The 27785-nt window shown below is 40.3% G+C and overlaps 2 protein-coding genes across 4 annotated transcripts in view; one reads left to right on the top strand and one right to left on the bottom strand.

Annotated features, from left to right (window-relative positions):
• tax1bp1b (Tax1 (human T-cell leukemia virus type I) binding protein 1b) lies at positions 1-24017 on the top strand. 3 transcript variants are annotated; one of them, XM_017721078.2, is made up of 18 exons: positions 1-154; positions 2329-2525; positions 10155-10257; positions 11248-11438; positions 11693-11845; positions 12764-12912; positions 13101-13191; positions 13780-13965; positions 15245-15496; positions 15709-15867; positions 18163-18232; positions 18470-18588; positions 19177-19302; positions 20278-20364; positions 21046-21223; positions 21329-21480; positions 22072-22154; positions 22492-24017. In XM_017721078.2, the coding sequence occupies exons 2-18, from the start codon at positions 2349-2351 to the stop codon at positions 22691-22693; spliced, it is 2478 nt and encodes an 825-aa protein (XP_017576567.1). In that variant the 5' UTR covers positions 1-154; positions 2329-2348; the 3' UTR covers positions 22694-24017. The 3 variants fall into 3 exon arrangements, with proteins under 3 accessions (XP_017576567.1, XP_017576566.1, XP_017576565.1); XM_017721077.2 differs by having other exon boundaries at positions 11687-11845; positions 15712-15867; XM_017721076.2 differs by having other exon boundaries at positions 11687-11845.
• A 175-nt stretch (positions 24018-24192) lies between these two features.
• The window catches only part of jazf1b (JAZF zinc finger 1b), a 28834-nt gene continuing 25241 nt past the window's right edge, over positions 24193-27785 (bottom strand). The window contains exon 5 of the mRNA XM_017721082.2: positions 24193-26707. Within this exon, the coding sequence (XP_017576571.1) occupies positions 26531-26707 (177 nt within the window). The 3' untranslated portion in view covers positions 24193-26530. The remainder of the gene's footprint in view (positions 26708-27785) is intronic.

Here is a 27785-nt window from a genome sequence, read left to right as displayed (position 1 = left end):
AAATTCCCATGTTTTCAATTCAAAACATTGAAGGTCAGCGTTTCCAGTGCGTGTGCGGAAATGACGCCTCTTCTTCGCTCACTGTTGACTGTGCGGAGTAAAGTGCGTCAACAGCAAAGTGGAGGATTTCTGACTGCTGAACGTACAGCATGAGGTAGGCCGGCGTTTATTTACCTCTACAGTAACACCGTGTCCATTCTCCACAGCACAAAAATATGTCTCTGTAGTACAGAATGGATTTCAGAATGTGTTTGGATGGAGCCGAATTCGCTGTTAATAAGAGCAAACAACTAACCAAAACAATAGATCGCTAGCAAAAGCTAACGCTAATGCTAGCGGCGTAATTCGAGTTTTAGCTCTCAGTAAACCAGGTTATTCAATATTTCCCAACCACAGTGTCGAGATATTGGGGTCCTTCACGAGTTTAATAGTCATTTTCATCTGTGTATAGATTGTGTCACGTCTCTGGTTTTCACTGACTGCTGTCTGTTCGTTTGTTATTGTTTAGCTAACGCCAGCTAAGTTAGCCAAGCTAGCTAGCCCACTTTAGCAGCTAGGTTTGCGAGGTACTTTGTACTTTAGTAGATATGAGTTAACTACTTAACTAACTAACTGTTACCTACAGCGATAAATAATTGGCTAGATACGTTGTTCGACACCGTTCATTAGAATTAAAAAATAGAGAAGTCACTTGTTAATTAGAATAATTAACCCATAGCTCCGGTGTTAACTGTTTTTTAAACTTTGTTGACCATTAAGCCACTTTTTTCTGCACACGTTACTGTTTTTGGCTGTCCCGTAGTGAGCTACACTCTTAAAAAGGTGGCTCTTCAAGTGTTATTTGGGAAGGTGAGGTTCTATTTAGAACCACTAGCTCCATAAAGAACCATTTCATGCTTAAATGGTTCTTTGCATGGTGAAATTCAGATTGTTCTTCAGCTTGATGGCGAATGTGTTGTATATGGTTCTATGTAGCATCCAAAAAGAGTTAATCTATTGTTACGATGTCAAGTTTGTAACAATAGATGATCTCTATTTGGTGCTATATAGAGCCATTTTCAAGAAGGAAAAAATAGAAAATAGAATAGAAAAAAATCACATTCAACACATACATCGATCAGAAGAACCATTTCACCATGTAAAAAACCATTTAAACATGACATGATTCTATATTGAACTCATGGTTCTAACTACAACTGTTGCTTTTACTAAAGAATCCTTAAAGAATCATCTTTTTCAAGAGTGTATATAAGGAAATTTCATGTTAGTAGGTAAATCAATTTAGTTGTCTAATATTAAGTTTAAGCAGACTGCAGGATTGCATCAGTTATTCATTATTGTTAAATCTAGCAAAGCTAAATTGTGAGTGGTTAATCTCATTTGTTTTTAAATTATCAATACTTCTGAATGCAAACAGAGTTATGACACATGTCATAGCACTGATGTGTATTTAAAGGAGATACATAGAGAGAAAGAAATCTAAAAACATCCATGACATCTTGTCTATGTGCTCTTGTTAGTAACCAACAGGAAGTTCCTGTTTCAACAGTGTGGATATTCACAGTGATGCTATCAGTTAATCAAATGCATGTTAGACATGGGAACTGTTTTTTTATCTGCTGTGATACACAGTCACGTTACTTGTGGTTGTTGCTCAATTGATAAAACCAGCACAAGTGGTATTTTTAAAATTTAATTTTCATTAAAATTATCTTTAGAACAGCAGTGTGTTGATTGCCAACAGAGCGTGTTTATGTCTGCCATAAGTCATCCTATCTTCCTGAAAATTTCCCCTGGCTGTGGATTACCATGATGACAAAATAAAGTGCATATCTCTGCTTCTTCAACGGTTCACAACTAGATAGGCCCGAAAAAAAAACTCCTTAAGAAATCCTGTGCTCACCCCTCCCAAACATCAGTAACTGCTGAGTCACCAACATGTGAACGTGTTTCCATTTAAATTTGAACCTTTCATTGTCTTATCTGTTAGAATGTTTTTACACTTGTGTAGTATCAGCTGTCTTCACAAAAAAGGGAGCGTCTTTGTCACTTTGTCAAGGGAGAGTCAATTTCTTGACTTTGACATGTAGGCCGTTCTTGTTGTAAAACCAGTAAAGAGAAAGTAAGTCCCTGCCATGAATTGAAACATTGAAACATGGTATATAAAACTAAATGCATTTTAACAAATTTACTCATGAGAAAAATTTCAGGGAAGTCTGTTGTGTTTATGGCCATGGCCTGCTTCATGGTGTAATATGGGGAAGTGCTAAGCTTGAAATTAACCTCTGTGCTCTTTCATTTCTCCTGATTGGTGTTGTTCTCTCACAGGCCCAGCTGCTGACTGACAGATGGCCTTATTCCAGGAAGGGACATTAGTAAGCAGCGCCATGGAAACATCTAACTTTGCCCACGTCATCTTCCAGAATGTGGGGAAGAGCTATCTGCCCCATGCTGCTCTGGAGTGCCACTACACGCTCACGCAGTTCATTAAACCCCATCCCAAGGACTGGGTTGGTATATTCAAGGTAAACCCCAGTGTTTTTTAATAAAATATTTGTCTGATTGACACCATCATCAGTGGTATGGCTTATAAATGTTAAACACGGATATGAATCTTGAAATCAGTCTTCATTCAGTACAGTACTGAAACTGCTTTATGCCCACTTTGGAACTCATCATGGACAATTCGTCTAAATTCAACCAAAATTCAGTTAAGGTGGTGTCTTTGCCTGCCATGTTGCTTGTCCACACCGTATATATTGGCATGGTGTAAATTGGTTGTAAAAATGGCAGAGAAAATAATTCCAAAATAGTTCCACCTCTTCTTTTGATTCCTTGCACTGCCAGACAAACTAAGAAAAATGAAAGAACTGAAAGTGATTTGAAAGTGGCTGATCTAGACCAGCAACTTTATCCAAGATTGAACATAGTTGTGGTTTTCCAGAGCTGGAATGTGAAGATATAGAAGACTGATGCATATTAATGTTCACGGTTTAGGAATGGTACGTCCAATAAGCTCATACAGGTTTGTTGGTCAGGTGTCCACATACCTTTGGCCAGACAGTGTACATAGTAGTGTATAAGGAGACAGAAATGGAGTTTGACAGATTGATTGATTAACCTAACTACTGCAAGTGAATCCCTTATGACAGGAAAGAAAGCATGCTCAATAAAGTGACTGTAAGCCAGAGGTCCTATTAGATGCCTGTATGTAATGAACAATTTCTGCTGTTGTTTCAGTCAGTTAGTTAGCATAGTGCTGAAGTGGGTTTGAGGGAGTCAGTCCAACAATGGCAATGTTAGGCACACAGTCAAGGAAAAAAGGCACTGTGCAGGTACATTTTTCATTCATCAAGAAAAGGGTTCCGTATAGCACCAAGATGGGTTCTTCTATTGTTATAAGCTCGACATAGTAGTAATAATAGAAGAACCCTTTTTGATGCTATATAAAACCCTTTTCAAAAAGGTTCTTTGCAGAACCATATACAGTATGTTCTCTATCAGTCTCAAAAATCATTTCATGATGTAAAGAACCCTTTAAGCATACAGGCGGTTGGTTCTTTAAGTGTTTTTGGCTCTATATAGAACCATTGTCTTTACTAAAGAACCCTTGAAGAACCATCTTTTTTAAACATGTAGCTTTCTCTGCTTCAGTCTGTCTTTTGGAATGCAGCTAACATTCGTCCATAACAGTCGTTCATTCCAGCTAAGTTAGCCTCATCAATTGGGCGTTCCAGCCTAGTCTGTTTTGGGGACAAAGATTTTGATGGAAAAGCTAAGGGAGTCCTGAATTTGTCTGGCTGTTGAGTTTGAAAACAACAAGCTTCAGCTACACTATATTGCCAAAAGTATTCGCTCATCTGCCTTCACACGGATATAAACTTGACATCCCATTTTAAATCCATAGGGTTTAATATGATGTCGGCCCACCTTTTGCAGCTATAGCAGCTTCAACTCTTCTAGGAAGGCTTTCCACAAGGGAAGGAGTGTGTTTATGGGAATTTTTGACCATTGTTCCAGAAGCGCATTTGTGAGGTCAGACACTGTTGGACGAGAAGGCCTGGCTCGCAGTCTCCACTCTAATTCACACCAAAGGTGTTCTGTCGGGTTAAGGTCGGGTTGAGCTCTGCGCAGGTCAGTCAAGTTCTTCCACCTCAAACTTGCTCATCCATGTCTTTATGGACCTTGTTTCATACACGGGTGCGTAGTCATGTTGGAACAGGAAGGGGCCATCCCCAAAATGTTCCCACAAATTTGGGAGCATGAAATTGTCCAAAATCTCTAAGGGGCTGAGCCCAACTCTTGAAAAACAACCCCACACCATAATCCTCCCCTCCACCAGGCTGTACACTTGGCACAATGCAGTCAGACAAGTACTGTTCTCCTGGCAACCGCCAAACCTAGACTCGTCCATCAGATTGTCAGACGGAGAAGCATGATTCATCACTCCAGAGAATTTGTCTCCAGTGCTCCAGTGGGGACATGCTTTACCCCACTGAATTCAACGCTTTGCATTGTGCTTGGTGATGCAAGCCTAGGATGCAGCTGCTCAGCCATGGAAACCCATTCCATGAAGCTCTGTATGCTCTTTTCTTGAGCTAATCTGAAGGCCATATGAAGTTTGGAGGTCTATAGCAATTGTTGGCAACCTCTGTGCACTATTCACCCAGCATCCATCATTTAACGTGGCCTACCACTTTGTGGCTGAGTTGCTATTCGTTCCCAATCTATTCCGCTTTATTATAATACCACTGACAGTTGACTGTGGAATATTTAGTAGCGAGGAAATTTCACAACTGGACTTGCACAGGTGGCATCCTATCACGGTACTACGCTGGAATTCACTGAGCTCCTGAGAGCGACCTATTCTTTCACAAATGTTTGTAGAAGCAGTCTGCATGGTTTGATTGGAACACCTGAAGTCAGTGATTTGGATGGGTGAGTGAATACTTTTGGCAATATATTTAACTTTTGGCAGAATTACTCTTTGGTGCTCATTTTTTACCTTTGATGCATGTGTGGCAGTTTGCAGTGCATCATTTTAGACTGCTGTTGGAGCAAGTGAGTGACACAGGGAGACACAGGGAGACATAGAGAGACACAGGGAGAGAGACACGGAGAGACACCAAGAGACACAGAGAGCCGAGCTACTGTAGCTTGAAGGCCGTGGGAGCATGTTGGAGTGAGTTATGAGTGTTGGAATTGTGGGTGTTTTGGCTTGCTTTGCCTGTTGGAGTTCCCCCTGCCATTGCTGTTTAAGGCCAAAAAAACAAAAGAAACGACATCAGCAATATTAAGGGGACCACTGCTTGAGAGAAAAGAGCTTAATAGTTGCTGAAGTGGAAGGAAGAATGGTGACTGTCAAGATTTGGTGTCTGGGTTGTGGTCTCAAGAGATCAAAGATCCATTTTAAGGGCTCTTGGGGTGTGTATGTGTGTCTGTTTGGTGAAACTGTTTTACAACGAGCTGTCAGGCGGGCTTCTGGTTCTTTGCAGCTATGTTGTGAGGCAGGCAGTGTTCTTTATTAAGAGTCATGGGATTAACCCACTGTGAAACACAGTGCAGGATCCAGCCCTTTAGAATTAAGCTAAACGGCTTCAAAGAAAATTGATGCTGAAAAATTTTGATTAATGGAAAGACTTTTATGATCACTGAAATTGCTTTCCTGTCGTTCTTTATAGGCCAGAGTAGTTTAAGAAATGAGCAAAAAAGATGGAGACAAATTGCTTTGAAAAAAGGTTTATTAAAAAAAAAAGCAATTGATTTATTTTCCTGTGGAGAAGTTATTTTGATGACTTTGGAACAGCTACTTTGTCTTGAAGTGATTAAGCACTATGAAGAATCGTGATTCGAGTTGCCCTTGAAGCCTGTTCTTGGCTTACAGTGTTCTGCAATGGCCTGGAGGGAGATATGTTCCTCTGTTCCTCTACAGTGAACACAGACTGCCTGACGCAGGAGCTAAACCTGGGGAGGAAGAGCCCACAGCCCGTAAATCCTTCACATGGCCACAGCTTTGCTGACAGACGAGCGGGTGCCATGCCAAACACCCTAGACAATGGCAAGATGGATACCTGATCCATGAGTCACTTGCCTGAAGCTATGTTATGGTTGTGGGCTGCCAGTAGGGTGTTGTTGCCACCTGGTGTTCAGGGGAGGAGTTGAAACTACCTGTGCTTCAGTGAAATCACTGATGAGACATTTCCATGGTGGTAGCATTGTACTTGCTTTGCGGCACCTGAAGAGAACTTTCCATCTTTTTCTTACTGTTGTGTGGCACAAACAGTTCAAACCTCAAATTCAAAAGTGTCATGTCACATTTTCATGTCAAGATTTTTGATATTGATATGCACTTGGCAATGTAATGCCACTTTTCCTCCCAGTAGTGCAGTTAGTGTTATTCAGTTACTAATCTGAATCCAGATCTAATTTATGTGCATGTTTCCCATGGTAAAATGTACCATTGAAAGTAGGAGGAGTTTTGTGGCACACCTAGTACTGTTGGGAAGAGGGGTAACCAAATTCAGCATTAGCACGTAAGCCGCTTTTTCACTGCATGGTAATGGCTCGGCTCTACTCCTCTCTCCTCTCTTTTTGGCTTTCCATTAGGCAAAGCTGGTACCTGCCACCTGGTACTAAGTACTGTTTTTGGTATCACCTCTGTTGAGGTTCCAGGCAACTGAGCCAATACTTTAAGGTGAAGTAGAAACGCTGCAGACTACTGTCTAGTTGGAGAGAATCGAGCAACCAGAATCGTCTCATCGCCTTTACACTGATGTAGTATTTCCCAAACTCTTTTTTTAAGCAGTGTTTTGTCTTGCTGCTACCTTTTCTGAACAAAATTTGTCTCCACATCTTAGCAGTTTCATGAGGCATCACTATGACGATCAGCTGCACTGAGAGAGTGCTATATCTGCAGTGAAAAACAAAGTAGATGGTACCAAAAGTGAGTAGAGTTGAGCCGTACAATGCAGTTCAAAGGCAGCTTTAGTTGTGTTGTTGGTCACTTGGCAGTGAAATTAATGACAGAATATAGGATCACATATTTGTCACCCTACTGTGTCATGCCACATTGTCCACTGGCAAAATGCCAAGGAAATATTTATGTTTGAGCTTGCACAATGCAGCCTGTAGCTGTTTGAAAATGGATTGCTTGCAGAAGACCTAATTTGAAAAGCTGAGAACGTCATGTTTGGAGTGTTGGGACACGCCATGAGAGTGAAGAAGGCGGACAGTGCTTTATAATTATGCTGTCAGAGTGGAAACGGTGATCAGTAGTGTGCCCTGATATATGTTCTTCCCACTGCTGCAGATAGATAGCTCTGATGTATGTGTGCATGTGACTGAGGGCTAGAAACTTTCCCTCAGTTGTGTAGCTGTTCCCAGGTGATTACCCTCAAAGAGTTTACTTTGCAGCCAACATTCTGTTTACCACATCCTTTCAGTCAGTAACAGAATAACAGTAACTGTTTGTGTTCATCTTTCTGGGAGTTTTCATATATGAAATTCATTTCCCTGATTTGGTTCCCTTAAACATTTGCAAAGGTAATAAAGAACAAGTGTGTCTTTTACAGTCAAACTTAAGGGCGGCAGCTGTGATGTATTTCAAAATTCATGCACACCAAGCTAGCTTGGAAGGGACTGATGTTTCTTTGGGCTTTGATTGCACTTCACATATACGTATTGAAGTCACCCCCAAAGCCTCCAGGACGCATGTCTAACGTAAAAAGGGATGGTTTATAGGGACATTAAGTCTCTACAGATAACATCTGAATATGTTAGGGGTGCCACAATACACATACTTCAAGATATATGTACTGTGATTCATGATTCATGTTTTCATGCTTCAATGTTATAAAAACACATTTTTCCTATAGCCTGCCAGTTGGCAGCCATTAAGGATTGTGTTGAGATTACATCATCTTGTAACAAAGGAAAAGGGCTGGAATTCCAACGAGGCGTTTCAGGCAGAGGAGAAAAGTGGTTTCTGTGGGAGAGTTACTCCCTCTGGTGTGTACCTGGAGCTTTGTAACTTTGCAGACTGTTTACATGCATAAAAGGCTGTATAATATATTAAAGGAAAAGGGAGAACCAAGGGAAGCATAATAGATCCCCCATAATACTGTATATTTGCTCAATACAACTAAACTATCTTATAGCCCTATTAAAACAATGACATTTCACAGATTTTTTTTTTTTTTTTTACTTATTTAATTTTTTTAACTCTAATTTTCATTGATGCAGTATAGTGAATATCTGATGAGATTTCAGTGTTCGAATACTGGCAGTTGCAGACTGGAAAGTTCCAGTACCCATGGATTTCCCTAATGTCCCATTGCCAAAACAAGGCCATGCTGGCTGATAAAAGCATAATTAACTAAAGTCATTTTTAGAGGGCAAATAAAGTTAACTTTATTTATTTAAATTTATTTAAAAACATACAGCATAAATGAATTTTGGCACAGTGCAAGGGAGTTTTTCTTTTTCTTTTTGTGGCTGTCTGTTTTAGGAATGCCATAAATTGTTTTTGTTATTAGAACGGTGGAACCGCTCCACTTTGTCAGTATGACTCGTATAAGAATCTTTTTTTTCTAACGTGAAATCCCAGGGTATTGAATTTACAATAAATGTTGTCTCACAGCCCCCTATATTGGAAGAAAAAGAGTATAAATGTACATAACACCTCTTATAGTTAATTATATTTTGCATACTTCCTTGTTCTACAGCTAGTTTGTAATGGGTACCAGTTCATAAGTAAGGCTACACAAAATACCCCTCATGGACTTCGCAGTCTTCATTTGAAGGGGATTTCCCCCTCTTGGAAGAAATGTGATTTAAGCCTAATCTGCTTTATTAACCTATAGTAACTTGCTCTTGTTACTTTATGTTACTTACATTGAAAGTTAGTGTGTATTTTTTTTCCCCTTATCCTCTAAAGTTTCTTTTATGGAGATGCAAGGTTTTGTTCTATTAACAACATAATGTTAGTACATCATAATCTGAAGCAATGCCTGTGCTTAGTATTTAATATTAGATTCTCTTCTTGCATGCCTGCTGATCAGCCATTTTAGTTCTCCTTGGCTGCGAGGCCTAAATGAGAAGCATGGAGGGGTTTGGTTCCGCCCTCCTTAACTCCAAAAAGGCCTAATGAGTGAGCTGTGTCCAGTGTGCAGTAATGACACTGCCTTTAATGACTTCCTGCTCTTTATAGCTCCAGTACCCCAGGCTACGCTCCTGCACACAGTTCAGGAATTACAGCAACATTCTCAGTATTGTGGAGAAGGGCAGAGTGAGAGTGGATTTTAAATATGACTGTTCAGCACTAACTGTATTTTTGAATTTGTGTGTGTATGTTCAGATTTGTTGCCTCACCACTTCTGCTGTTGGTTTTCTTTGTGAACTGTGATAGTAGAGAGCAGGCTTGTTTAGAGTGTGTGCGTGTGCACGTTCCAAAACACAGTCAGTCCAAAGTGAGGCTGATTTTGTTTGACAGCTTTATGGCAGAGTGCTGAAGTTATGGCTGTATTTTCTGTACACCCCCTCATCAGCCATCAGTTAACAACACATAAAATTCATATAATTACATTTTTGTTTCCATTTTGAAGTATGTGTAAAATTTTCACCTATTTTCTTCTTCCTGTCAAGGCTGAGTTGTAGCCATGCTTCCTCAACCGAACATATTCATGAGGGTTTGGCACAACAGTGGCAGCCAGGAAGAGCTATGTTTCATTCATTTCACTGTAACTCTTACAGAGTTCATGCATGTGCGCACATTTTGGAACGTTTCCCTTTGGTTTTGGTGCTGAAAAGCCTAACAGCAATGTAAACAAGCGAGTCTGGCAGTGGGTTAGACCATGACCATCTGAACACTGAATTTATCGTCTTTGAATTAGACTGCATCTGTGTGCAGCAGCGTATATAAACACTTAAATCACTTTATAGAATTAGGTTGTCAAATCCTGTTCTCTTTATGGGCTTTGTAGTGGGAAGGAACAGTTGATAAAACTGTTGTAAGGTATTTCTTTGAATTGCAGATTTCCTGAACGGATTGCGTTGAATGTCATACCCAGACAACATTGTAGAATTATACCATTTGCATACCCATTTCAGTTTGGTTTGTTGTGTGCTTGCTTGTTTATGAAACCTGTCCTTAATAGGTTGGCTGGAGCACAGCTCGTGACTACTACACCTTCTTGTGGTCTCCTCTACCAGACAGCTATTCAGAGGGCACTGCAGTCAACAGATCAGTGGTCTTTCAAGGTAACACAACATTCAAACAGAAAAAACCTTCCTTCAAGTTTTAATAGCCAAATGACAAATGCAGTAAAATATGAAACACTGGGGGCCCCCTATTAAAGAGCCCAAGTGTTCATGGGCCAGTTTTAATGCAGTAGTTTATGTCTTTGGAAAAAAGCATGAGAGGAAGTTCACTTAACTGCTGTGCCCAAAAAGTATTAGGGTAAAAGAAAACTAAAATTATGCAACTAAAGTTTGCACATGTGGATTATAAAATGGGGTGTTGTTTGGAAGCTACTAAAATGTTTCATATGATAATCATTGTTTGACACAGCAGTGAATTTTTTTTTATACCCTAGTGCATCATTTCTTAATCCTGCTTCTGGAGACTTACAGTACTGCACAGTTTTGATGATTCCATGCCTTAACACACCTAGTCCAACACAATAATTGACTGGGCTATTTTCACAAACACATCGAATACTGGGATCCAAGAAACACAAAAATGACTAAACTTTTTTTTTTGTACAAAACAATGATCCCTAATTGAATAACTAAAGGACGTGAGTGGTTTTTAAATGAATATTTTAGTAATATTTTCCAGTTCAAGTGTCTAAAATCTCATTACAGCAACTCAGTCAGGTTTGGAGATGTATCTATGTGCATGTTTTTCTTTCTTATTACAATGAAAAACAGCAGTTTTTTCTTTTCTTTTTATAATTATTAAATATATGTACTTTGCAAAATATAGAGTTCTGCAAATTTATCTCATGACCACAACACATTGATGGCTATCAAAGTGTGTCTTTGTACTTCATAAGTTTGTTGTTTTGGTTCACATAATTACAGTTTGCAAGGAAAACAATACAGAAAAGAGATTCAACAGTAATACAAATATATATTAAAAAAACTTAACGCAAAAAAGTCAGTAAGGTCTGTACGTATTTAGCAAAATCATAATCGGCCTAAACTTCCCTTCTCTGACTATAATGTTTTAAAAACATATTATTACAGGCTACTATGTTCCCAACGATGATGGAGAGTTCTACCAGTTCTGTTATGTAACTCATAAAGGAGAGATCCGTGGGGCCAGTACCCCATTTCAGTTCCGTGCTAAAAGCCCCACTGAAGAAGAGCTGCTGACTGTGGAGGATGAGGGTGGATCAGACATCCTGGTCGTCACCACCAAGGCTAGCTACCTGGAGGTGAATTACTGTTTTGGTTATCTAGAGAACACTTGGCTATGCTATCGGAAAGCAAATACTGCTTGGCACCTGCTCATAACTCTTGTTAGTGTCTCAGGCAGCATTCATACTAACCTGAGTGCAGCGTCTCACTGTACAACTAAGTGTTGTGCAGTGTCTACATTGAACAAAGTGTATGTTAAGTCACCATGTCTGCTCAGATGGAATTATTAGCCACCTTCTGAGTTTTATTTTGCGTTGTTTGTCAGCAAAAGATGGAGGAGGTACGTCTTGAGAAGGAGGAACTCCTGAAGAGCATGGAGCTCTTGCAGAAGGAGAGAGATGATCTGCTGAAGGAAAAGGACAGACTGCAGAAGGAGTATGAGCAGGAACGAGAGAGTGGTGCCCAGCTTAGGAGAGAAGTGCAGGTGAGACATCAAATCCCTTTATTTGTCCTCCTCCAAAGATAGTAGAACTCCAACTTGTATGAATATTGATGGACACCAAGGGGACAGTTAAATGACCAAATTTCACATTCTGTTTATTGTGTTATGTTAAGGTAGGCTCACTTTGTTTTGCCAAGAGTTGTTGTACATAGTGTGTCAAATCTTTGATTAGGGCCTTTTCACAGCTTTACATCATACTAGGTTTTGTCACATCAGATCAAGAAGTGATTGGCTTGTGCATTTGCACCAATTATTGTTCATTTTCCCTCTTGTGGAATTTATGTACAAGTGTTGAGTACAAATCTAGTGCAGTCTGTCAGCACCCCCTAGTGTGAGGCTTTACACAGTCTGCAGGGTCTCCTCCACATCATAAAAAAGCATAATTCATGAGTGACACGAATGCCATTAGTATCACTGCTGTTGGGTGGCTTTCTGAATGGAAGAGTTTTTTAGAAGGATGTGTATGAGCACTGGGGGAAAACTGAGTTAAGATGAGTGTGCCTACCCGTTTGCGGCTGTTAATTTTATGACTGCACTTTTATATGTTGTTTTATGTGCTGCTACAATAATTCCAAAAAAAAATTGCTCATAAAAGCATACTGTAGAGGGGAATTTGGCAGGAATGGCTTTTTGGGAGATCTTACTGCTAAATCTGATAGGTCTTTCCCCAGGTTTGTGTAGGAGCTAAAAAGATTCAGCTCCTTACAGTTTAGTGTTATTCTCTGGTTATGTTTTTAAAATATAGTGTTTAAAAAGAGTTTAAAAAATGGCTTTTGATATTGCATTTGCATCAAGGAAAACATTGGTATGTTTTCTAGTTTGGTTTCCTAGATTTTTTTTTTTTTTTTTTTTTTACTGGATGATCTGCATTAGCTTTTTCTCTGTTGGTATTTAACTTAGGAATTGCAGCTCTCCTCTCAGAGCCTGCAGGAGGAAAGAGAAGAGGTGAAGAAGAGGATGGAAGAAAACACAGCACGGCTGCTGCAGCTGGAAGAGGACTTGATTGGGGTCACTCAGAAAGGATTGCAAAAAGAGACTGAGCTGGACTGGTACGTTTTTTCCTCCCCATAGAGTTGGAGACATGCTGCCATTATTATCTGCCTCACAGCAATTTTCAGCATGGTCTTCAATCTGTGTTCCTATTTTTTTGTTTTTGCTCAAATTACCAAAAATTACTTGAAGTTTTATTGGGTGATATAAGCATGCATGATAAATTTCTTGATGTTCTGATGGACAGCCTCAAAGATCGGGTGAAGAAGCTCACTCTAGAGAAGGAGGCACTGGAGTCTCAGCTGAAGAATGAGAAGGATGAGAAAGAGCTTTACAAGGTACCACCACTTCCTTTATTTTTAAATGTGAAGTGTTAAGGCCCCACTTAAAATCACTATCTGTGTTTAATAGATTGATTTGATTATTTGGAATTATTTTCAGGTGAACAAAAGGGAACATAGTAATCCATTTCACTCAAATGTAATAAATTCAACCTGTTATATTCTTTGAACAGACCTTTGTATAGGTTGTGCATCCCCTCCCTTTAAAAAAAAAAAACTGCTCTCTGTGAACAGGCCAGGCTCTGTGCACTCAGGAAGCTCTCCCTGTCTCTCCTGCGTTTTTGTGGTAGGCCCAGAAACTAGGTGTGACATGGAGCTGTAACTACGGAAGTAGAGGCTGCCCCACACCTCCTTTCTTTTGCCTCTGGCAGTGGGGGTTAGCCTAGCGCTGCTGTTTCTCTCTTATTGCTGTTATAATTAGAGTTAGGCAGCACATTTCCCAGCAAAGCGGAAATGCAGGCTGGTGATAATTACTGAGTGTTTCTGCTCAAGTGCCAGGACAGTGAAGTCTTGTGAACCCAGTGGGTCTCTTATAATGATTTGTCTGTTCGTGAGTATGTGTGTATATGTTTGTGTATCACTTAGATTCACCTGAAGAACCGGGAGCTGGAGAACACTAAGTTGAGTGCAGAGCTGCAAATGTTGAGATCAGTGGACGTGAATAAAGAGAACACCATTGCCCAGCTAAAAGAGGAGCTGGCTCGGGCCAAAGCTTGCCTGGCAGAGAAAGAAAAGCAGCACCGCCAGCTTTTGGCCAACAGCTCCCCATCGGTAATATACGCTGACCACTTATCCTAAATATCGTGCTGTGTATTAGGAGCTACACTGTTTGTCCAAAAGTGTCCAGACACCCTTTCAAATGAGTGTGTTCAGCTACTTACGAGTTACCCATTATTGACCCAGGTGTTTAAATGCACACATGGGTTGAGTCCTCTCCATAGAAAAGCATTGCTAATAGAATGAGATGCTCTGGAGCAGCTGCGCCTAAGCCTAAGGTCCAAATCAAGTGCTAACTAGAGGCATACAAGTTTCTCAGCACTGCGCTGTGGAGCAGAGGGACTGCAGTCTCTGGAGTGGTAGATCCCTATCCAATACCTTTTGGGATGAGCTAAAGTGCTGTTTCATGTTTTGTGAGCCAAAACTAACCTTCCAGTGTCAGTACCTGACCCCACTAATTCTCAGGTGACGGAATGCAATCAAATCTTCACAGCAGAAACATGCTTTGTAAAGCATTCCAATTAGAGTAAGGGCTATTACTGCTGTAAAGACCCTTGATTTTGTAAGAAACTTTAGATGAACAAGTGTCTGCAGACATACAGTGTAGATTGTAGACTTTCTGAAATTATTAAATAATCAAGAATAATCAAGGCATTAAAAGTAGTTTGGTAGTAGTGATTATGGAAGACCCTAAGTGCAAAATAAATTAATGAACAAAAAAAATGCATTTGTCTCCAAATGTTCGTCTTAAATCTGTCTCTTTGCCTTTTCGTTAGATACTAGCTAGGCGAGATGATCTGAATTGTTATGTGACCTGCAGTCTGCAAGCCATCCTATAGGGTTATAAGTTGTGAATTAACAGCATTTAAGATGATTTACTGTGAAAATGGTGTTGAATGATCAGCAGAGCTTTATTTTACTGCAAAAGAGGATTGTTTTATCTGTACCTAAACATCCAAGTCCCCTGAGCTAGCGTATGGAAGCACTTTGGCTTCTATTAAGTTGAAGGGAAGAGGACCTGGACAAGAGCCACACAATATGAATATGTTAAGTTGCGTCACCTTAAACTAAAGTATTTTGGAAATGATAAACATGAGAAACCATATTATATGTTTCCACCCATTTTCGGAAGTGAATTACAAACACTTGCATTTTTATTGCCAAGGATTTGCATCCATACTCGGTCATCGAGAACCAGGGCTTTTGTTCTGTATTGGACACTCTGGAACCAAGATACAGCGTCCTGTCTCAAAGATATTTTACTGGCACAGTACCTAGAGATGCCCACCCCTAATGTATGTTCATATCTGCGTGTGTTTGTATACGCTCATAGGGAGAAAGCAAGACCTTGCGAGAGCAACTGAGGCAAAAAGAAGAGCAGTTGCAGGCCACTCAGCAGCAAGTTGCCATGCTATCTGCAGAGTTGCGGGATTCATCCAGTGCGCGGGACCGGGGCATGGCCGAGCTGTATCGGGCCCGGCTTGAGGCTGACTCTCTTAGGCAGGGCCAGGCTGAAGCGCGAGCTGAGTGTAACCATCTGGAAAAACAGCTGGAGGAGATGAGGAACTCTGCCAAGCAAGAAGCTGTAAGTGTACTAGAGGATCTTGTTTAATATCTATCAACACTCTGGATCACTTGCTAATACCAGTATCTGAGAACTATATAAGACAGCGTAACACACTGTTAACAGTGACCCAAGTAATACTGGAATCTCATTATATCTCATTCTCCATCTCCATTTAGTGAGGTTATTGAATCTGAATGCATGTACAGTAAGGTGAAGTGTCTGTATTTCAGCAGTGTAAGGAATCTGAGGTTTTGGCTGTGGCTGAGCTGCAGAGGGAAGTAGAAGATCTGAAGCTCAGACTGCAGATGGCTGCAGAACATTATAAAGAAAAATACAAGGACTGTCAGAAACTGCAGAAACAGGTGGTCAAGCTCTCTGAGCAGCAAGGGGTGAGCTAACCTACGTCTTCACTATGCTGTCTAACTTGGTTTTGTCTAACCTGACTCTGGAGATCTGCCGTTTCCAACTCTAATTTAATCAACCTGTCTTGGCTAATGAAGATCTTTAGAGGTATTGTGTTGTTTGTGTAGTTTAAAAATATTGTATAAAATTTGTAAAAGTACAAATATTCTCCGTAAAGTAGGGCAGTAAATTTCCAGAGAAAGCGTCAGGCAATGCTTATTTAGTGGCAGTGATGCTCATTGCTCAAAGAATGTACTGTATTACTGTGTTTTTACATTTCACCTACATTTCTCCTGAAATATTTATGAGTACTCCAGTGCCACATTGCTTACATTAATATACAGTTCTATGCAAAAGTTTGAACCCCCTAGTCAAGTTATATGTATTGTCGATTTTCTAAGTGAAAAAAATGTAACGTTTTATACAGAGAACAAATTTGTGGCATTGTACTGCAAATTTTAGTGCACACTTTCTGCTTTTTGCTGAGTTTAAAGTATTGAAAAAAATTAAACATGGGCTGTGTTTAAAAAAAGAAATGGAGTCACGCTACTTATTATTCAGTCAAACTAGCTCATATTACTAACTACGAATATAATTAAAAGAAAGTGACTGGCCTATAGAAAGAGGAAAACAGGTGTGTTTGGAAGGCACAGAGACTAACCCAAAGCTGTCATTTTTTAAAAAGTATTTTTGGCTTTAAAGATGGGAAGAAAGCAAAACTCTCCGCTCTGTCATGTTATCTTTCGGAAATCAGGAGGCATCTCTTGACCAAAATATATCCACACATGTTGCTAAAGATTTGACCTTAAAAAAAGCTTGCTAGGCTGAGGAAAATAGGGCGGGTTTTGAGATCAGTCTAAATGGCTCAGGCCTGAACGTTAACAGTTTAGTCGCACCCATTTCATGTAGTATGGCACAAAGATTTTGTCGTATACTGGATACTGTGCTTTTTATACTACTTTGAAGACTAACATGCAGTATGCAATATATACACAGATTTTGTTGTATGCTGGTGTTACGTTCCCACAAAAGGCTACAGTTCAGGGGAGAGTGTGAGGACAGTAACATGTGCGGTGTGATTGGGTGGAGATGGCCAACCAGTGAGGAAACCGGAGTATACAGAAAACAGATTTAATTCAAGGACATCAACATTCATACACAACCGTATAAAATGGACACAAATGATTACAAAACACCAAGACAACAAACTAGGATGTTGAAGAACTGGACCAGCCTGGGGGAGAACACAGACAGCACCAAAGAAAAGAAAATAACAAAAGAACTACACTAGCTTGTATTTTTGTATCTTGTCTAACTAGCAAAATAAAAGAGCTGACTACTACTCTAGCTAAACTAGACCAAAAGTACAGGGGGTGGTACCCGCCTCTAAACTAGTGTGTCTAGACACTCAGACTACCTGCGTGTGGCAGTGTAAGTGCGTGCACGTTCTAAACCGTTTTTTCCTCCCAGCAGGAAACCAGCTCAAACACAGTGGGGAGAAAGGGGAGACAAGTAAAAACAACCAATACCAAACGGTTAAAAATGACAACAGCAATACATATAACGATAACATATACATGTAATAGCAAAGAGCTAAACTGGGGCACAAGCGACTTCACAAAACAGCGTTATCTAATCAAGCAGCACAGCATGAACACAACAACAAGTGAGCCAAAGGCTCACGAACAAGTGCCGCCATGCAGCTTTTGAACTCGAATTCCCGCCTCTCTCTTGGTCTGGACATGCCCTCTGATTGGTCAGTAAGTGATGAGCATCGTAGGATGATGAATAACACCCCGATCCACCTATAAGGTGAAAGATAGACTGACTGGTGCAGAAAAGAGGAGAGAAAAGAGAGCTAACGAGCGAGAGGGGGAGAGAGAAAACACGCACAAGGTGCTCACACGTAACAGCTGGATACTGTTCTTTATACAACTATGAAGACATAACATGTGATGCACAGTATGTAATGCAGTTTTTGCAGTATGTAGTATAGTAGGATGCTATTTTTATTGCACTAATTAAATATAGTGTGCTATAAATCCCCACCCCCAATAGGTTAATTTGAGAAAATAAACATATGTACCAAATATATACCTATAAATGTACCAAAGTGTGTTCTAGGTAGAGGATATGTTTTCTTAATTTCACTTAGAATATCAACGAAACACATCATTTGACCAGGGATGCCCTAACGTTTGCATGTAACTATAATACAAAAGGTTTCACTCACAGTAGATTGTCACATGGTAACTGGAAAGCCCTCCTTTATATTATTTCAGATAAAAAGAAGTCCTGGTTCAGATGGAGCAGCTGGTCCTCTGTCTGCAAGCCCTGAGGCATCTGTGCCAGGTAAGCATTCTTTTAGCCAAGCTAAACACCTTCTGTTTGATCCCAGTAAGCATTTGGATCTATGACTTAGTAATTTATTGGTCTATGTGTTTGCACTTTTGATTGCTGCCCTTGAATCAGTGTAATCAGTGTAAGTTTTTTTTTGGCCCATAGTCCTGACTGACTCCTGACTGGAATTTAAAAATTAGGCCTAGTAATGACTAGAAAACTGCAACTCTTTTGGTCTCTGTGTGACAGGAAGCCCAGGTTCATCAGACAGTGTTTTGGATGCCATCATCCATGGCAAGCTGAAGGGGGTTAATAAGGAGATGTCTGACAAGAGTGACAAGTACAGGAAGTGCAAACAGATGTTGAGTGTAAGTTGGTATTTTCTGTATGAATTAGCTGATCACGTGATTTCCTGTAATTAGATTCAATCTTGAATTCATGTTCAATACGTGACATGCACGGTGTGGGGAAATGTGGGTTATGAAGCATTTGCTGCTAAATGTAGAAAAAAAATTGTTTAGTCACTTTTTTATTTTGCAGCAATGCACCTGTGATGCTGAGAGTAGCAGTAATCAGAGTATATTTCTGCTACTGTTTTATTTTTTTGTAGTTTTTCTAGTCTACAATCTCACTAAGTGTAATGAGGTAGGCCTTTGCAAGTTTTATTATTTTATCATGGCATGCTATTCTGTTTGTTGATTGAAAGAACAATAATATTGAGTAAAGGTGGACTGAAAGCTTAAGGAAACAAGGACTTTTTGGTGGGTCTCAAGACCAACAAAGTTTCTACATATTGGTCTTGTCATGAAAAAGTTTGCCAACCCCTTAGCTAGTGCATCAAGCTACATTGAATTAAAACCACAGATTTACGATCATAGTCAAACAAGAAGCAACTTGTGTTATGAATGTGGCCTGTAAGCTGTAGTGCCGTATAAAGATTCTGTACTCTCCTCCAGGAGGAGAAGGAGCGCAACAGCATGTTGATGGATGAGCTGGCCAAACTGGAGCTGAAGTGGAAGGAGCAGGTGAAGATAAACGAGGGCTTGAAACTGCAGCTGGCTGCCGAGGAGGATCGTTACAAGGTCAGCACCTACTACTGTTCCTGTGTCTAAGTTGACCACTCCGGAAAGAAGAAAAAAAAACACAATACATTAAAATCTTTGTGTTCTCGTTTTGCCAGTTTCCTTGTTATTTCTTATTCCAGCATTTAACAATCAGCTTTGAAAAGCTTTCTTTAGTATGAATTATTTTATAGAGGTATAGTTTGGTGACCAGTTCTACAAATTCATGTAGGCTTTTTACATTGTAAAGTTGACACAGACATGGCAAACTGCATCTGGTATCTCCATAAAGTTATGCAACAGCACAGCGCAACAGGGTGAATTCTGGTGACAACTGCCAACATCAGTAGCCTGATGTGACTTTGTGAGAATGTATTTTGGAATGTAGACAGGCTTGCTGTAGTTTCATGAGACGTTCCCAAACAGCAGCTCAATCAAAGATCAATGAATAAGCTGAAAGTGCTGTTCAGAGAAGGCTTCCCTTGCAGTGTGTTTGTGTAGAGCAGCACTCTAGGCAAAGAACAACATCATGGCATATATAATGAGAGAATGAGCATCTGAGACAATAGCTTTTTTTTTTGTTTTTTAATTGACCAGTTCTTTTGTGTAAAGCGACTGTCACTTTTACTGACCAGTAGAAATAGAAACCAATAGAAAAGTCTTACTCTTAGTTGGCTTGTTAATACAAAGTGTTGGGGCAGTTCAGCCTTGACTTCTTCTCTTGGCTGTTTATATCTGCTGTGACTCAGGGCTCTTCCAGTGCTCTTATGAGGTAGGAGACAGGCTTTTACTGCTGTTTACATGAGCGATGAAGACAGCTGAACAAGGAATGAGAGAAATAGTCAAGGCAAGGCCATGTCCAGGTTTGATCTGCCTTCACAGACTGGAAAAAATGCTGCTTAGTATTTCTCCGCTGATATTTCTACTCCCCAACCAAATGTGAAGCCCATGTGATATGCTCTTTACTAATGCATTTCCATTCTTTTCATCACACAGAGCCAGTTAGCAGCCAAGGGCCGGGAGCTGAAGGAGCTAAAGGACAGTCTTGCCGCTTTATCCAAAGAGAAGGAGAAATTGGAAGGGGTGCGGATTTTTCCTTCATAGAGTTGTGCCAATCTAAAAATGCCCCTGGAATGCTTGGCTTTTTTTCCCCCCTCCCAGGGTCTGGTTTGGGTTTAACGTATCTCTCTAATTGGGCCAGCAGAGCCAGCAAGGCCTTATTTTCCATTCAATTACTCTGGACCACAGAGGGATGCACAGCAGCCTGGAAAAAAAAATTTAAAAACTGCTGAGAGGTACCTAGAGTGTAGAGCTTGACGCTTCAGCAAGCAAAATGATCCAATTTGAGGTTGCGACTGTAAATGAAATTGGCGCCTGCTGAAAACTTCAATAAAAGGCCGAGTTCTGCATCCCTTTGAACAGGCAGAGGAGTTTTTAATTAAGAGGCTAATTAAACTGTTTGTGTGAGGGTGGCTAGTACGTCCACGCTGCTGTAGCTAAAATACTGTGGCGGATGATGTATTGTCTGGCGCTAAAGATGGAGAGAGGAGGGAAACAAAGGAAATCGGAACAACTGTCAGTAAAAAGCTCTCGGCCTTATCTTAAGCTTTTCTTTAGCTGTTTTATTGCCTGGCTGTACTAAGTAAAAGAATAATTAACATTTGAGTGGTGTGTTAAGATGTATTGTCTTGGCAAGAGTTGCTGAGTAATACTTTTGATGTAATTCTTTGTCAAACGTTTAATGAAAGTGTCTTTTTGTATTAGGAGATGCAGAGAAGTGCTAGCCGTGAGGAAGAAGAGGATGATGGTGGTAGTTTGGATGTGCAACCAGTTTTTCTGCAGTACCCCTTGCCATATCAGCAAGATGCCCCCTCTCCTCTCCTGGTGGCCCAGCGTCCTACTGATCTGATGTTTGGGAATCCTTACTCATCTGAAACCAGGGGTCAGTGTCTTGTCCACATACGTCACAGCTCAATACATTTCTAAATGGGAAAGACTTTAGATCGGGATACATCACTCATTTTCATATTCATGTTTCTCAATTCAGACAGTGCAGATGGGGAGTTCTCTGATGAGCAGGCACCGAGATTGCCCCCTGCAGGGCCTCCGTCCTGGGATAGTAATGTGGTCTGCAGCCAGCCCGCACGCAACCTTAGCCGACCTGATGGTCTGGAAGAGCCCGAGGAACAGCCAAGCACAGTGAGTTCATCCCAGTCATGTGACAGTTTAAACTTTTGCATTGTTCATTCTTTTATTGTGGTATGGTACTGAGCTTGTTGATGGAAAATATGTTGAGTAAAAGTGGAATGGCAGCTTAAAAACTTTAAGAATATTTTGACCAGTTATTGTATTTTGATACAAACACAACCTCAATGCATATGTCCTGGAAAGAAGGCACTTGGGGAGCACTGTTACAAAGCATGGTAGAGTGGAAGGTAAAGGTAATGGCAGTCCTGCTAATGGCAGAAACTGCTAAGTTTAAAGGAATGAAAATGATTAACACTGGAGATTACATGTGTATCAGTACATGGGTGAGAAGTGATATGTACTGATACGTAGGACATTAAATAATCAGTTCTAATTATCTGCAATATTCCAAGAATACTTTCCATTTTCCTGTTTCCTATCATTTTGGCTATCAGAACATTTGTGTACTCATCCTACTAAGGGCATGTGTGACATGCTACAGCTAGGCAATAGTGTGTCACTGAAGGAACACTTTCACATTCTGCAGGTTTCCGTTAAAAAAACATTGGTGGTGTGTTCATTTCCTATGTGCTCTCATTTCAGCAAGCTAATGACCAGTCTACAGTCAGCGACCCACCCACTAACTTCCTCAATGACGGACAAATGCCCTTCTGCTTTGACTCCAGGTATGGTGCGCACCCGTTACCTCACACACCCTTCTCTACTGCTTTTGTATCGCATAGAAAGTGAGGAATTCTGTCATGCTGCTGAGGTCTGCAGAAGATTTGTTTGTAATTGGATTAACTACAGAGGCCACCCACATCGCCTAACACACAGATGCTCTTTTACTGCTTCACTCGCCTGGTGCTTCAGCATCATCAAAACAGCTTACTACACACAAACACCCCTTTCTGTTTTACGTTGCTCTTTTCTCTGGTTCCCTTTCCATGTCCTTTTTATCTTTTTCAGTTATATGAATTTTTTTCATGTCAACTTTGTTTTTTTTTTTATAAATGTTTACAGTCAGGAGCTGCAGAAGCGCTGTCCGCTGTGCGAGGTGATCTTCCCGCCACATTATGACCAGTCAAAGTTTGAAGAGCATGTGGAGAGTCACTGGAAGGTGTGCCCCATGTGCAGTGAGCAGTTCCCCCTCGACTGTGATCAGCAACTTTTTGAGAAGCACGTGCTCACCCATTTTGACGGCAACGTGCTCAACTTTGACTAGATCCAGCAAGAGAGGAAGAAATACTCACCTCTGTTCCATTTAATCTAATTTTCTTGCCTCTCACCTCATAACCGCTGCCGTTAACTCTTAGCCACATGTGAGCATCTATCTGTAGGCAATCAGTTAAATAGCTCTTCACTATCTCTGCGCTAAGGACATTTAAAGCTCACATTACCCATAAGCAATGACAAGAGCAGATGATAGTCATTAAAATGACATTACATGAGGTTAGAGTCAAAGCAGAGTGACTGATTGCTTTTGGGATTACTATTTATTTGTTCTAAGTTTGCTTCTCTGAAGAGCTTTGCACAGACTCACTGTCACTTCACCAAGCTGGTCACAGCCAGCAAGGTGTAATAGTTTTATGAACATTTTAACGCAACGAATCGCCAGGCTTTATGGAATATGTCAGGTATTGCCTATTTTTCCTCTGTGCCGAACTAGCACAGTTCTGTACTGTCAGGGCAAAATATTAGTTTATACGCAATGAACTGATGAGCTGATCCTATATCATAAAATAATCTATTTTAGAATAAGCTTTTAAGATCAATGAGTAAGTACAGTAAGGCTTTAACAGGCAAATTAATGGTTTGATAAGTTTCTTTTTGTTTATCTAAATCAACACGCAGACAAACCATTATTATGATTTAGTTGCATGCCTTTCCTCTGTTACTGTGCACTGATTTTAAGACCTCTCCGTTTGGTTTTCTTGATACAAAGTAAGCCTGGTCTTGGGACTAAAAAGAATGTTTGATGGAAAACCACAGCTTGATGCAAGTGATTTAGATCCAGGGTTAAGTTCAGGAGGATTTTAGGATACAGTGAGGGCTGACCAAGCAACCTTTTTTATATAGTTGAGCTGTAGAAATCTTAGGGGTGGGCAATATGGCAGAAACATCACAATACTCAACTTTTGTTGAAGTTGGAACAGACAAAAAGCACTAGTAGTGCAACAGCTATCAAAAAGTTACTTAATGTCTCATACTGCACTGCACTAAATCCAGTTAAACAGCACTAGGTTGCACTGTCTTTGTAACATCATGCAGTTGGTCAATATTCTTTGGGTACTGAAGACATCTACACTATACTTAAAAGAGCAGATACAATAACAATAGTCATATTGCCTACCCTTATTTAATCTCACCCAAGAGTTCACATTCACTGGTGTAATGGTGCCAGACTTAATCTGTATCAGTTATCCCAACTCCTCATTTTTCATGATTTATGTTCACGATGTATGGTCCTCTTGATATTTTTTTCTTGGTATGTATGTGTGTGTCTTCTATATCTGATCTACCAATAAAGATTTTGTTTGGAAAAATAACTAGTTGAATTGAGTTGACAGCACCTTGCATCCAAGAGAGGCTGCAGCAAACTGAATTGCTCCTTTTGCTACTCATGAGCAGTTTACAGTGATGCTTAGTTTAGTTTCAGCTAAAACATGCTAACGTTTTGCAAATTGTGATAAACACACACACACACACACACACACACACAACTCTCCAAACACATCAGAGGCAATTTATTATTTAAATTGGAACCAAGTTTACATTGATGGAGCAGCTCTTTTTTTTGTCAGTTTTTTCCTACTTTTGTTGAAGGTTACCAATTTTAAAACAACCTCTGTTGTCAGCTTCATTACACGTAGGAACACCTTTCTCCAGAAACATACGAAAATATAATTTAATGCACTTACACAGAGACATAATACATAAACTATGCACAACATGTCAAATACTTCCCTCCAGACCGGCAGTATAATACTGTCACAATGTTCATCTAAACAGATAATGCAGTTCCATTACAACAGTGACGTCCATGCAGTGATGTCATGATGGGTGATTGGCAGGTCCATGATCTGGCTGCTCTCTGGATTCTTCGTTAATGTCTTTTTTGCCTTTTCCTTGAGAAATGCAGCAAATATTTAATCAGTCCTCCCAGAACAGAACTACTGCTTAGGATCAGGCCACCTCTTGATGTAACTGCATTTAATAAAATGCAAAAGCAAAAACTGAGCTGAGATCATCATCATTACTCTGAGATGTTTGGTAACCTTGCTCCTGAAGACAAACTGTTCTGCAGTTTACAGGCAGAAAAATTGAAGCTCCAGCACTAGGGTTGGGTTTCCCTGAGTTACCCCAATCAGTTGATAACTCCTACAAAATCAAAACTCTGTTGCTCCAAAAAACACAGCACTGAGATCACACTAATGGACGACTGCTCCACTATCAAGAACTGTATTAATTTACTTGTTTATATGGGCACAAGTCCATCCAGAAGGCCACTCAAATTACACCAGAGGTCAGCCAGAGTCAGAGGATAAACACATCTGGATCAATTCATCATACCAACACCTGGCTACACATGAAGTTAAACAAGTCTACTGTACTGGAATGCTGTGGTCTACCACAATTCAAGGCAACCAGTCTTGATAATTGCAACCAACTTGCACTTTGGGAGTCTAATAAAAATAAAAATCAATTCTCTTGGGTGGAAAGACAAAACTCCTACAGGTATTCCGACCCCCAGAGTGGCATGCTAGTCTTTAAACTTTACTCTGTCACTTGCAGGTTGGACTCTACAACCCCTGAATTATTGGCAATGGAAACCTCCAAACTCTGTTGGCAACTAGTCACTACAAAGTGCTTTAGTTATTTTGCCAGGCAATTAATTCAGCTGTGGAGTTCTAGAAGGCTCCAGAGATTCTAGAACACACCAGCCACAGCCGGCCTGGAAACCGTAACAGTTGACTTAAAAAATGGCGTCGGAGTACGTGGGCAGGTTAATGGTTCTCAAATGCTGGCAATTTTTCACCTGAGAGGGTTGTTATTAGGTGTGGAAACAGGACCTGCCCAAGGATAACAGAAACGGGCCAAAACATTCCCAAAATGAATTTTTATACTCAATATCTTGCTTGGTATAGGTTTTTAAATGGAAATGTAAAAAAAAAAAAAAAACTTGGGAATAAAGCATAGATTTAATATCTGAATATGAAAGTCTATATATAATTTATATACAATCTATAACTAAAAATGTCACTTATATAAGTATTGGGTAGTTGAAACATTAACATTCAGGCTTTCTTTGCCCTTCCTCTATGAGTATCCAAGAACTTCAGAGAATCTTAGGAGCCATGGCAAAAAGCACCAGAGTTGTGGTCAGGATTGATGAGTTCTGACAGCCTGGCTTTGACTCTGAAGCTTCTACACATAATGCACCACCTCTAGTGACAACAACTTTTGGGACCTCCTCCCACAATGACACCAAGCCATCCTCTCCAAGCATACCATAATTATTTTACAATAAGCACCTTATGTCAATAGTAATACAAGACAAAAAAAGAATGATAGTTGAATGTGCAAAAGTACAAAACTGTGAACTCTAATACGATACATCATCTCAGATAGGCAGAGAACAGATAACAGGATACAAATAATGGAAAAAAATGCATGCATTTAAAAGTGTAGTGTAATAAGAACACAGATGCTCCTTGAAGAGGCGTGGAATTAAAAGGGGCATAAAAAATGTCCTCTTCATGAAGAGATGGAATGAGAGAGGGATAAAGAGAACCTCCTAATGGAAGTATGAAACGATGGGCAGATAGAGGGAGTCTTCCTCATGGAAGAGTTAAATGAAAGGGTACAGGATTCCTCATGGAGGGGTGGAAAGAAGGGACAGAGTCTTCCTTGTGGAAGAGTAAAATGGAGATAAGGAATGAGAGCATAGAGAACTTCCTCAAGTAGGAGGTCAGAATTATTAGACACAGCAACAGCTCCTGGTGATGGTGAGTGAGTGTGCAATAAGGTGTGTGAGAATTTGTTGGCACAGAGGCCCGCTCTACTGCTGCATCTTGCGGATGATGTCAGCTGAGACGGGTGGGTGGAAGTTGATGGTGTGGTGGCGGAGACCCTGCGAGCTCTTGTAGCTCTTCCCACAACGGCACTTAAAGGGCTTACGCACACGGATCTGAGTGCGATGGCCGTTCTTGGCATGGTACTTAATACCATTCACATTCTGCAACACACAAATTCAGTACAGTGACTTTCTAGTACAGTGTCATTCAGGGATATTCAAGCAGTCCATAATAGCAAGTTTATCACATTCGGATACCAACATACAGACTAATATAAGTATATATGGTATTTCTGGACATCTTGAACGAAAGGGTTAATAAGTCTGCTAGGCCTTAATAAGCACTGCTTATGTTTATAATAGTTAATGACTTCTGAAAGAAAAGTTACACTGCAACATCAAACTTCTGCATTGTGGTTGGCCCAATGGCACGTTTACTGAGAAAAATCGACATCAGTTAAGGCTATTATACAACTAATCCGGCTTAGCTAAACTAGTTTTGGCTCATGAGTCATAATTATTTAAAACATTAACTACAAGTTTGCTCATTTTTCTAAAAATTATCATTTGATGAAAAGAATAAATGAATTTTGACCTGACATTACAGTGTATTGTTAAGTTGAACTAGTTGTTAGCTACAGACCATCAAGCTAGATTTAACCTCAAAGAACCTATTGTGAGCTAGTTTTTAGCTACACTGAGCACAACATCAATTTCTCAAGACATGTACAGTAGAACACACTGCACCTAATAAACTTGTCACTCAACTGGAGGCAAGACCAGGTATGTGGGGAAGCAGCCCAGTCTAAATTAAATCCACATCTAACGGCCTATCTGAACATGGAAAGTCTCGCTTGTGACTGTCACCAGCCACTTCCTGTGCCTCTTAATGAATACGGTTCACTCAAGCTGTACATAATTCATCGCGGCAGCGTGCGCCAGATGCCAGCGGAAAAACCCATAAAACCGTGCAGCCCTTTAAGAGGACTGCATGGCCATATTTACATTCACTCGCATGCAAAAACGTTCCCACTAAAAAATGCCTCACAGGAGTCTGTTCTCAGAGCTTTCATCAACCTCGAGTCTACTCTATCAATAGCTTCAAAAAAGCCCCCCGCTGTGTCTCAGTCTGCAGCATTACTGTTTTCAGAATATGCTCCCAAACAGATGGTTTTGGTCTGTTGCTATTGTCTAAATTACTGATAGTCATTCCCTTTCCCAATATCACTTACAGGCCTCA

Source organism: Pygocentrus nattereri, chromosome 3, assembly GCF_015220715.1.
Source record: "Pygocentrus nattereri isolate fPygNat1 chromosome 3, fPygNat1.pri, whole genome shotgun sequence".
Classification (NCBI taxonomy): Eukaryota; Metazoa; Chordata; class Actinopteri; order Characiformes; family Serrasalmidae; genus Pygocentrus; species Pygocentrus nattereri.
This window is presented reverse-complemented; position numbering and strand designations above follow the sequence as displayed.

Excerpts from the sequence above, each read along its gene's own strand:
- tax1bp1b (XM_017721076.2), top strand. The coding sequence starts at position 2,349 with ATGGCCTTATTCCAGGAAGGGACATTAGTAAGCAGCGCCATGGAAACA. Across the intron at positions 13,192-13,779 it reads ATGAGAAAGAGCTTTACAAG|ATTCACCTGAAGAACCGGGA; the intron begins GTACCACCACTT and ends TGTATCACTTAG. Across the intron at positions 18,233-18,469 it reads CCCTGAGGCATCTGTGCCAG|GAAGCCCAGGTTCATCAGAC; the intron begins GTAAGCATTCTT and ends TCTGTGTGACAG.